The following is an 11,439-nucleotide window of genomic DNA, read 5'->3' on the forward strand; positions in this document are numbered from 1 at the left end:
AGTTTGTTTGAGGTTTTTCCCTCTGGTATGAAACACTAACAGATATGGACTTAAAAAAACAAAACTGTAACCATAAAAAAAAAAACAAAACTGTAACCATAATATAACAGTATTATCACAGTTAAATTAACAACTCCTCAATATCACCACATATCTAATCAATATCTGAATTAAATGATCACATGTCAATGTTTAAACCTTTTCACAATTTGAATCACAATCTAAATAAGATGAATAAGCTGTGGGCTTCCCTGGCCGCTCAGTGGTAAAGAATCCACCTGCCAAGGCAGAAGACACATGTTCCATCTCTGATCCAGGAAGATCCCACATGCCTCAGGCAACTAAGCCCTTGCCAGAACTATTGAGCCTGTGTTCTACCGCTGAGGAGTGGCAATTACTCAAGCCCCGGGAGGGGGGTGAGGGGGGGTGGCCCTAGGGCCTGTTCTCTGAAACAAGAGAAGCCACCACAATGAGAAGCCTGCTCACTGCAACTAGAGAAGAGCCCGCAAAGTAAGGAAGACCCAGAACAGCCACACACACACACACACACACACACACACACACACACACACAACTAAAATGCTGTGAATACAGTTTGTAAAAGACTTAAAATACAAAATCAATAAATTGCAGTTGATTGACATTTTTTGCAGCCCTTTTAATCTGTCGGTTTTCCCTCTTTTGTTTCCCTTGCATTTTATTTATTAAAGTACTCAGGATGTTGTCCTACAGAATTTCCCACAGTCAGATCTCGCTGATTCTCCCTGTGGTGTAGTTTAACGTGTTCCTCTCTTCTATTTTCTATACATTAGCATTTGGTTCTAGGTATTTGATCACACTTGGTTATGTGTGTATGTGGTGTTTTACCGAGAATATCCTGTTGGTTATCTTCCTTTTTGTAATCTTAGTCAGTTTCTTTTTTATTGGAGAAGTGGTAACTAATTTTGAGACAAAATGTCCTCTCTTTCAGGAACAGGCAGTGGTTCAAACGACCTGTGACAGATGTAAGGTTGAGCAGTGAACTTACAAGAGAAATGGTCACACTAGAATAATTCAGGCAGAACAACAAATTCCTCATGATTTTTCACTCTCAACGAGAGTGATTCCCTTTTTCTTAATTAGCTCTTAATCACCACACGCTCCGCATTTTTTCCTGAGATATTATTTCGAGGAGGCAGCCAAAAACAGCTCAGTAAATAATCTGCTTTTCAATATTAAAACTTGGGCAAGTTGCCACTGATTACTGACAAGGATTCTTGGGCTCAAGCTCCAGCCTCCCCGCGAGGCGCTAAAGCGCAGTCTCATTTCACTTGAGACCTTTCCTGCCTTTTTCAAAAACCTTTTCCCGGGCTCGGGCACCAGCACCGCGCAGGAGAGGCCTCGGGGAGCTGGGACTTGCAGGAATTCGGCATTCCGGCTAGTCGCCGAGTCACACAAAAAGCAAGAAACCAGCGCCGCAGAGCGACGGAATCCCGCCCCGCGGAGGGGGAGCCCGCCCACCGCAGCCAGGCCGGGGGGCGGGGCCTCGGGACTCCGCCCCGGCCTGCGTCTCCGCTCCCGCCCCTCCGCCGCCGGCTGACACGAGTTGCGGAGCGGCCGCCTTCGCTTTCGCCTCCGCCCAGGAGGAGAGTGGAGAGGAGCGAGAGCCCGCCGCTGGCCCGCGAGCCGCCGCCGCCATGGGGAACCGCGTTTCCCGGGAAGACTTCGAGTGGGTCTACACCGATCAGCCGCACGCTACTCGGCGCCAGGAGATCCTGGGTGAGGCTCGGGCCCGCGCCCCGTTATGTGCGTGCGCGGCCTCCCGCCACCTGGATCCGCCTTCCCCGCGGCGGCCCCTGTGCGCCCGAAGCCCGTTAAGAGTCCGCTCCCGGCCGCGTCCCGCCGCCGCCCGGGCTCGCGCGGGGCCGGCGCTCCCGGGCTCCGGCCCGGCTCGTGAGGCAGGGATCCCCCGCGCGCCCCCGCCCGGCCGCGCGGCCCCGGACCTTCGGCGGGGGAGGCACAGGCGCGCCCCCGAGCGCGGGCCTCCGTTCGGGGCCAGGGTTTGCTTACAGCCGGGTCCCCTCGGCCCGACAGCGCTCGGGTAGATCCTCTCGCTCGGAGATACTAGTGCTGCCGGTGGGCGCAGTGATCTCCTCTCCCTTCCCCCTTCCCCCCCTCCCCCGCCTCTTTCTCTTCCTCTCCCTTCTTCCTCTGCCCGGCGGGCCCGGGCGAAGCCAGGCTGCGAGCGTGTGCGAGGCAGGGCGTGGTCCCGGAGCATCTAGAGGCCCACACGCGGGGCGCGCGGACGCTGGCCGACGCCCGCTAGCGATCCCGGCGCGGGCGGCTGCAGTCTTGGGCCCAGGGAGGGGGCCGGTTGTATCCGACCCGTCTGCCCCCAGGGGCCTTTCGCACCGGAAGGGTAACCTTTCCAGGGCCTGGGTCTTGGGGTGATCACGCTGATCTCGTGGATCCTCACAAATAAGGCTGGGATGCGAGAGGGGCAGATTCGTGTTTATTTTTCATCCATCCCAGTTTTTTTGGACGAAAAGGCTAAGTATGAAAGACTTGCCGAGATTAGCCTTCTGGTTCCCTGACTGCTAATTTAGGGCCTTTACACCAAGTTAAACTAGGCCCTAACAAGTCTCCGGAGGTGTCAGGCGCTCAGCTGTTTGCAGCTTCTATATTATATAGAGAATTCTCTAATCTCTCCCAGGGTTGTGTTAGGTACTGTGTTGAGTGCTTTACAAACATTACCCAATTTAATCTTTCCAGTGACTAGGTCAATGTTACCCCTATTTTAAAGATATGGTAGAAGTGAATAACTGTTAGAGGGGCATTCTGATCTGGGTTAGATTCTACCACAACGTTGGCTTTTGTTTTGAAAATCTGTTAACTAATGGGTGGCAAGTTGAATAGGAGGAATTATTTCTCATACAGAGTATCCCCCTAGTTTTTCTTGTCAGCATCCATGCCGCCGATGAAAAGAAAAGGCAAGTCCCTGCTGTTTGCTGGAGTAAGGTAGAAATGTTATATTTTCCCAAAAGGAAAGAAATTAGACCTTTAAAAACTTCCATAGTTGAGCAGACTCTTCAGAGTTAGCTGTTGAACACCAGTTCGCCTTCTTCAGATTGCCGGCCTCCGAATAAAGCAACTGTTCTTTTCCAGCCAATACTTGTCTCTCAAGTATTGGCAAACAATGGAACCTGAGTTAGGTAACACGTGATCATATAGCTAATGAGTGGATGAATCGAGATTTAAACCCATATCCTTCTTACACTAGGGACTCTACTCTGTTAAATAAATTTATAAATGGTGAACAAAAAAGGCATTAGTAGATCCCATTGAAATGGATTTTTAAAAATCGAATCAATAAGCTGGGAGCTGGAACATTTATAGTTGCTGTTAAGGCTACCCCTTTAAGAGACTTTGGTTCTTGGATGTTTTCTTTTCTGTTTTTAATCAAAATGTGTATTTTGCAAATCACACATAAGAGATGGCGTATAGTACATTTTAATCTATGCTTAATCAATACATGCATAAGAATAATCTGGTCTCGACCCTGTAAAAACCAACTCCTGAATACTGGAACTTAGCTATCTGTTTAATATTCAGAAAATCAAGGAAGTGAAAAGGTGTTTGTCCATGCTTATCTCAACATGAACCTTTTTTCCATGAACTTATTATCACTGGACCATTTCACTTGGAAAGTAAAAGGACTACGATATTTCCCGATGAAGATACCAATCATTTTCCCTGCAGGTGTAAATACTGCTCAGTGTTCCATTTCAGCGGTGGAGATGGAATAACCTCAGAAAAGATAAGAATCTGGAAATTTGTTTAAATTATACCTAAATGATAAGATATTTTTGAAATGTGTCAGGTTTTGACAGGGAGAGAGGCGCAAGAGAACATGGATATGATAAAAGCCAACATCCATACACTAAATTTACAAAATTTATGTACAAAACTAATGAAAGCTATTGATTGGACCATTACTAATGTTTAGTCGCTCAGTCATGTCCCACTCTCTGCAAGCCCGTGAACTGTAGCCCACTAGGCTCCTCTGTGCATGGGATTTCCCAAGCAAGCTTACTGGAGTGGTTTGCCATTTCCTTCTTCAGGGCATCTTCCCCGCCCAGGAATTGAACCTGCATTTCCTGCATTGACAGGCCGATTCTTTACCACTGAGCCATCAGAAAGTGAAAATGAAGTGAAAGTAAAAGTCTCGTGTCTGACTCTTTGTCACCTCATGGACTGTACAGTCCATGGAATTTTCCAGGCCAGAATACTGGAGTGGGTAGCCTTTCCCTTCTCCAGGGGATCTTCCCAACCCAGGGATCGAACCCAGATGTCCCACATTGCAGGTGGATTCTTTACCAGCTGAGCCATAAGGGAAGCCCAAGAATACTAGAGTGGGTAGCTTTTCCCTTCTCCAGGGGATCTTCCCAACCCAGGAATCGAACTGGGATTTCCTGCATTGCAGGCGGATTCTTTACCATCTGAGCTCTCAGGCAAAGGACAATTATTAGTAGGTCATATAATTGCAAGAAATGTTCCTTTTTACTGCTGTACTTCTACTGGGAAACCTTTTTAACTGTCTTATTAAGATATAATTCACATACTGTAAAGTTCCCCCTCCCCCTCCCCTTTTTTGTTTTTGCCCTTGCTGCACAGCCTGTGGGATCTTAGTTTTCTGACCAGAGATGGAACCTGAGCCCCCTGCATTGGAAGCACAGTCTTAACCACTAGATTGCCAGGGAAATCCCCAAAGCTCACCTATTTAAAGTGTACAATTCAGTGGGGTGTTGTTGTTTTTAATATATTCACAGTTTTAAACTAAGAAAGTTCTTGTCATCCCAAGAAGAAACCTTATACTCATTAGCATTGAGTATGTCCTTCACTCACACTTCCAGTCCTGGGCAAACACTAATCTTTCTGTTTTCTATAGATTTTTCTATGCTGGACATTTCTTATGAATGAGGTCATAATACTTGGTCTTTTGCGACTGACTTCTTTCACTTAGCATAATGTTTTCAAGGTTCACTCATGTTGTGGCATGTATCAGTACTCCATTCCTTTTTGTAGCCAGGTAATTTTTGTGTATGGTGTAAGAGAGAGGTCCAGTTTTATTCTTTTACATGTGGATGACCAGTTGTTCCAGCACCATTTGTTGAAAAGACTATTCTTTCCCCTGTTTAATTATATTGGCATCCTAGTGTTGATCTTTATATACTATTACACCTGCAAAATGTGTGTTCTGTCTTTTGTCAGATATGTCCATTTAATCAAATTTTATTTAAACTAAAAATGCTGGAGCTCTAAATATAAATAACATTTTAATACAAAAGAATTATTACTTATTCACCAATGAACTGAATACTTTGTTATTTTATGTTTGAATAACTGTTGGAAGTGCCCATATTTAAATGAAAGACTTATTTGAGCTTTTCATTTATCCCAGGATAATTAGTTTTAGACTCCAACCCATAAGATTACTTTTTTTGACCTGTTGCCTACAAAATTGTTAACACTGATGAAATGGACTAACAGTAAGAAAGATGAGAAGTTAGGGATAGGAGAGGGGAAAGGAAAGGAACAAGAATTACCTTGAATTAACCAGACCCTTATATATATGAAACTGGACTTACCTTCTTTTTTTTGCTGTGCTGGGTCAAACATACTTGCCAACCCACAAAATCGAAGTGTGTATCTGGGCTTCCATTATTTGGAGTGGCAGGATAGGAAGAATCTGCATTTCCCTTTAGGCGAAATGCAGAGGTTTTTATTATTAGCATATTCCATAATATTTGGTTAGATATTTGCGTGTGAAGTCAACAAATAATAATGTAACACAAATTAGCACTGTTCAGTTCTAATGCAGAGGGAAAGGAAAGAAAGCGGCATTGTGAATCGATAGAGTTCTTTAGAATTTACACTAATTTGAGATAACTAGAAGTCTACATTGGCAGAAATTTATACATCTAAATGCATGAAAATATGGAAGTGGTTAGAAGTTACAACAAACTGGCAAGTAGAAGTGACTTAGTCAGTATAAGGAAATCATAAAACCTAAGTCAGATACATCAGTTTATCAGACTATGATTGCCACTTTTGTAAAACTTACAAATTTAACATACAAAAATTTTTAAGAGTGAAAAGGGAACTAGATAACATTTATTCATGTTGTGACCATCTTTCTGTTAATGTAGGAGGGTCTAGATTTTGAGGTTCATTTTTTCCTGCAAAAATTCTCAAATTTGTTGTGACATGATATTTAGTGACTTTACTGTTAGAATATACTTCTTCCCGGGACTTCCCTGGCAGGATACGATAGTGGTTAAGATTTCGCCTTCCACCCTGGAGGAGGGCATGGCAACCCACTCCAGTATCCTTGCCTGGGCCCTGGACAGAGGAGCCTGGCAGGCTACAGTCCAGAGTTGCAAAGAGTCAGAAGAGACTTAGCACCCATGCATACTCTATTTAAAGAAAAAAAAGACTTCCAATGCAGGGGGTGTTGGTTCCATCCCTAGTTAGACAGCTAAGATGAAACAGAAGTGGTATTGTAACAAATTCAATAAAGACATTAAAAATGGTCTACATCAAAATATACCTGTTTTTAAAAAAGAATATATCCCTTCCCTGTAGTAGATGAATATTTGATAGTCTCAAAGAGAGCATATGATTTGGAAAAAAATTAATTGATGTGTAAATTGATATTAGTTTACTTGCAGAACTGTTATGCACTTTTCTCAGTCTGTGATTTTTTGTTTTTTTCCTTACAGCAAAGTATCCAGAGATAAAATCCTTAATGAAACCTGATTCCAACTTGATATGGATTGTAATTATGATGGTTCTCACTCAGTTTGTTGCATTTTACTTAGTAAAGGACTTAGACTGGAAATGGGTCCTGTTTTGGGCATATGCCTTTGGCAGCTGCATTAATCATTCAATGACTCTGGCTATTCATGAAGTTTCCCACAACAGTGCCTTTGGCCATTGCAAAGCCATGTGGAATCGTTGGTTTGGAATATTTGCCAATCTCCCTATTGGTGTCCCATATTCAATTTCCTTTAAGAGATATCACATGGATCATCATCGATACCTCGGAGGCGACGGCATTGATGTGGACATTCCAACCGACTTTGAAGGCTGGTTCTTCTGTACTACTTTCAGAAAGTTTATATGGGTCATCCTTCAGCCTCTCTTTTATGCTTTTCGACCTCTGTTCATCAACCCCAAACCAATCTCTTATCTGGAAATAATCAATACTGTGATTCAGATCACTTTTGACATCGTGATTTACTATGTTTTGGGAGTTAAATCTTTAGTCTACATGTTGGCAGCCTCCTTACTTGGCCTAGGTTTGCACCCAATTTCTGGACATTTTATTGCTGAACATTATATGTTCTTAAAGGGACATGAAACTTACTCATATTATGGGCCTCTGAATTTACTCACCTTCAATGTGGGTTACCATAATGAACACCACGACTTTCCCAACATTCCCGGGAAAAGCCTTCCCCTGGTAAGTAAAGGATTTTTATACATGTTCTAATTTCTGATGGTTCTGTGATCACAATTAGTCTTGACTTGCTCATTTAAAATGAAATATAGTATATTTTGTCCATTTAGGCAGTTCATCAAAGAAAACAGCAAGAGTCTTAAAAGTCCTGAGTTGGGCAGCCTAATTTTACAGAGCTCATTGTCCTAGATCCCTAAGCCTTGTGGTGACACGTAAGGTTTAGAATGTTGGGGGGTCTGTAGAATCAACTGACATGTAAAGTAATTCAGAAATGGAAAATGAAATTCCCTCTGTCTAGGCAGCAACAATTTACATAACCTTTATCACTGTTAAACTGAATACACTTAGCTAAAGTTTATGTTGGTTTATTGTGAAATACAGATACCCTGCATAATTGCTCTGCAAAATAAGTGAATGTCAGTTTCCAGTGGTGCAGACTTCCCACACACAGGGACCATCCGTTTCCCGTCACAGTAGACTTTTATCTTACTACTTGTGTAGTAAATGAAAGGCAGCATATTGACACTCATCCTGTCATCCTTCCCCAAAGGATAATCCTCTCCAAACTTCAGTTATATTTCTGATGAATTCTCTTATTAGACTTTCCATCCTCAGAATGGATAGCTTTTACAGTTCCATTACTAAAAAATGTTTCTGTAATTCTAAAAAGGGGAAGTTGTAGGAGATCTAGTATCAGTTTTTCTTGATTTTTTATTTTTTTAGCTGTGATATTAAGGAAACCATAACCAGATAATTTTATGCTAGCATATCTACTCACCCAAATTTTATAGATATTCTCTTGAGTTTTTAACTGTTAACTGTTTACAAACTTGCATACAACATGACAACTAAACGTAACATTTGATTATTGATTGGATTACTAGTTGAGGAAAGAAAAATCTAGAAAGGACATTGAGTTAGTGGGGAAGTTTTGAACATGAACCACATAATAGATAATATTGTGTCAGTGTTAAGTTTCTTGGGTGTGGAATGGTATTATGGTTTTGTTGGGAAATGTCCTTGTTCTTGGGCTTCCCAGGTGACTAAGTGGCAAAGAATCCGCCTGCTAGTGCAGGAGATGCAGGTTTGATCCCTGGGTTGGGAAGATCCCCTGGAGAAGGAAATGGCAACCCGTCCCAATATTCTTGCTGGGAAAATTCTGTGGACAGAGGAGCCTGGCAGACACCAGTCTATGGGGTTGCAAAGACTCAGACACGACTGATCACATACCTTTTTCTTAGGAGATATGTGTTGAATATTTAGGGTGAAATATTCAGGGTAAGTTTGCACATAACATCTGCAACTTCTCTTTCAGCAAAGAGCAAAGTATGTGGTCTATATCATGTATGGAGAGAGAGAAAGAAAGTAGCTGTGGCATAGTGTTAATTGGTGGACCTAAATAAAGAGCATATGGGTGTTGGTTTTATTGTTCTTTCAACTTTTCTGTCGGTTTTGCGTTTTTCTAAATAAAAGGGGAAATCACCACACAGCTGGCTAAAGACAGTTTGAACCTGGTGTGATGTGCCAGTGTGGCTATTTTGTGTCATTTTGGTTGGAGAGTGTGCCCACCTTTGCTCACCTCTTCCCTGCCTAGGAAAGTACATTTTTGTATTTTTAAGAGATTAGGGCTTCTCAGGTGGCTCAGTGGTAAAGAATCTGCCTGCAATGCAGGAGACACAGTTTCGATCCCTGGGTCAGGAAGATCCCCTGGAGAAGGAAATGTCAACCCACTTCAGTATTCTTGCCTGGGAAATCCCATGAACGGAGGAGCCTGGTGGGCTACAGTCCATGGGCTCGCAAAAAGAGTTGGACATGACATGTTTTAAGGAGAAGGCTGGTCACCTTTGAACAAAATAATTCACTTTTTCCAACATAAGCCACATATTTTGACTTGTAATTTTCTTGAGCAGTTCGTAAACTGAAAACTCAGTTCAGCTCAAACCTTACCTGCTTATGGTTCATCAGTGAGAATTTATTTCCCACTCCATTCCACGCATAGCTGAACTAACAGACATTCTCAAAGTTCTCTGGTCTTCCTTTCCTGCTTATTCTATGGTGTATACCAAGAAGTACCTTGTTCTGCAATAGTTGTGTTGCAGTAATTATGTTGCATGTAACGAACACATGGTTAGTTAATAGATATGCATAACAAGGTTTCTTTCAACATCTCTATTGAAATGTAACTCATAGGTACAATTCATACACTTAAAATGTACAATTCAGTGGTTTTTAGATTGTTCAGAGCCTTACAACCATCACTGCAATCACATTTTGTTGAAAACAGTGTTTTACTCCGCCCTAACTAGTCTCGCTTGCTGATCACACTGGCAGTAGTCATTTTTTTAAAAAGGACATTCTCAAAAAAAAAAAAAAGACATTCTCAACTTAAGGTGGCTGAATTGTACACTTGATAAGTGATTAATTTCTAACTGGCATGCCACAATAATTGATCAGTATTTGCAGGCAGGTTCCTTAATGGCAGTGTCAAGTGGTGCCTTTAAACCCTGCAATGCCAGTCATTCAGTATGACATTTAAAAAACATCAAGTTGATTGGATTGCAAGTATTTGTTGTTAAAAGATGGCAAGTGCCACATTTACAAGTAAGCTAGTAAACTACAAGTAAATTTACAAGTAAACTAATCCCTCAGAGCTTGTTGGAAAGAGTCAGTAATCCTAGAGGGTCAAGGATGGTTTATTCCCAAAATGTAAACTGCTTTCTGTTTAGAATTCCCAAAGCTGCTGCTGTTACTTATTTATTTGAGAGGGAGGTAGGAGAAAGTCTCATGGCTTCTTTTTTGAGTGTGCATGTCAGACATCCATCTGTCATCTTTAATAGGACTCTGTTAACACCCATTATTCATCTTGCTGTATTTTTTCCCTTCTAGGTGAGGAAAATAGCTGCTGAATACTATGACAGCCTCCCCCACTACAATTCCTGGATAAAAGTGCTGTATGATTTTGTGACGGATGACACAATAAGTCCCTATTCGAGAATGAAGAGGCATCGGAAAGGCAATGAGGTTCAGGAGTAAATGTCATTAAGACCAAAGGAACTCCTCTCTGAAACTTGGTCATAACTGAGAAAGTGGAATTTTTGCATTATTAAGACCAACTATGTTTAGAAGCTGCCCTCATACAAATTCAGAGTATGATCTTCATGGTGTCAAGAAGCTAATCTGGCTTTAAAGAGTCAGTCTGTCTGTGCAGTGTTCAGCTTTACTCATTATATTACCACTGTGGTGGATGTTTTCATTTAGGTCTGACCCTTTGTAAGCATATCATAAAAAAAGCTTTTAAAAAGCTATTTCTAGTATGTTGTTTTCACTATAAGGATTTACTTTATTAAAATAGCTAATAAACTGAGCTATTAATCACAATAAATAGTGTTTATCACTTTTTTTTTTAATTGACTATCTTTACACTATAACTGGAGACTGGGGTAAGCTGACTGAGTCCAGCACAAGCTTACTCATAAGTAAGGACGTTATTGAATTCAATCTTGTCCAACAACTCAACTTCCTTTTCTACGTGGACTCTCAGATTAGAAGTAGCTTTACTGATAGTTTTATGTCATTTCATTTCTGCAGAAACTGGTTGGGTCTGATGGTAGATGGCTGGTGTCAAGTAGCCAGTATTGGGGGTTGTTAGGCTGACATCCCTGGTGACCTGAAACATGTCACTCGGGTAAATTTATCGTAATACAGTGAACTATTTTAAAAGTAATCTTCAGTATCAAAGAAGTCAAGTAGTCTACAATTTGTACACAACACCACCCCTCAGGTGTATTGAAGACGAGATACTATAAAATTCCTACTTGTGTAATTCTCAGCTGTATTACACTTTTGCCTACTGGTGGTGAAGAGCACACTACTCACCCTCAAAAGGATTGATTTTTCGCAGACCTAATTTTGGGGGACAAAGTACACGTTTAGAGTCA

The 11,439-nt window shown here is 41.9% G+C and overlaps 1 protein-coding gene across 1 annotated transcript; it reads left to right on the forward strand.

The window, feature by feature from the left end:
* The first annotated feature begins 1,557 nt into the window (after positions 1-1,557).
* On the forward strand, positions 1,558-10,883 carry DEGS1 (delta 4-desaturase, sphingolipid 1). The gene is made up of 3 exons (XM_065938401.1): positions 1,558-1,758; positions 6,762-7,504; positions 10,388-10,883. Exons 1-3 carry the CDS (start codon positions 1,677-1,679, stop codon positions 10,532-10,534), a joined length of 972 nt encoding a protein of 323 aa, XP_065794473.1. The 5' UTR covers positions 1,558-1,676; the 3' UTR covers positions 10,535-10,883.
* Positions 10,884-11,439: the final 556 nt, after the last annotated feature.

The sequence above is a fragment of the Muntiacus reevesi genome, chromosome 5 (genome assembly GCF_963930625.1).
Source record: "Muntiacus reevesi chromosome 5, mMunRee1.1, whole genome shotgun sequence".
Lineage (NCBI taxonomy): Eukaryota > Metazoa > Chordata > Mammalia > Artiodactyla > Cervidae > Muntiacus > Muntiacus reevesi.

Coding starts and splice junctions, on each gene's coding strand:
- DEGS1 (XM_065938401.1), top strand. CDS start 1,677: ATGGGGAACCGCGTTTCCCGGGAAGACTTCGAGTGGGTCTACACCGAT. Junction 1,759..6,761: donor TCGGCGCCAGGAGATCCTGG/GTGAGGCTCGGG, acceptor TTTTCCTTACAG/CAAAGTATCCAGAGATAAAA. Junction 7,505..10,387: donor CCGGGAAAAGCCTTCCCCTG/GTAAGTAAAGGA, acceptor TTTCCCTTCTAG/GTGAGGAAAATAGCTGCTGA.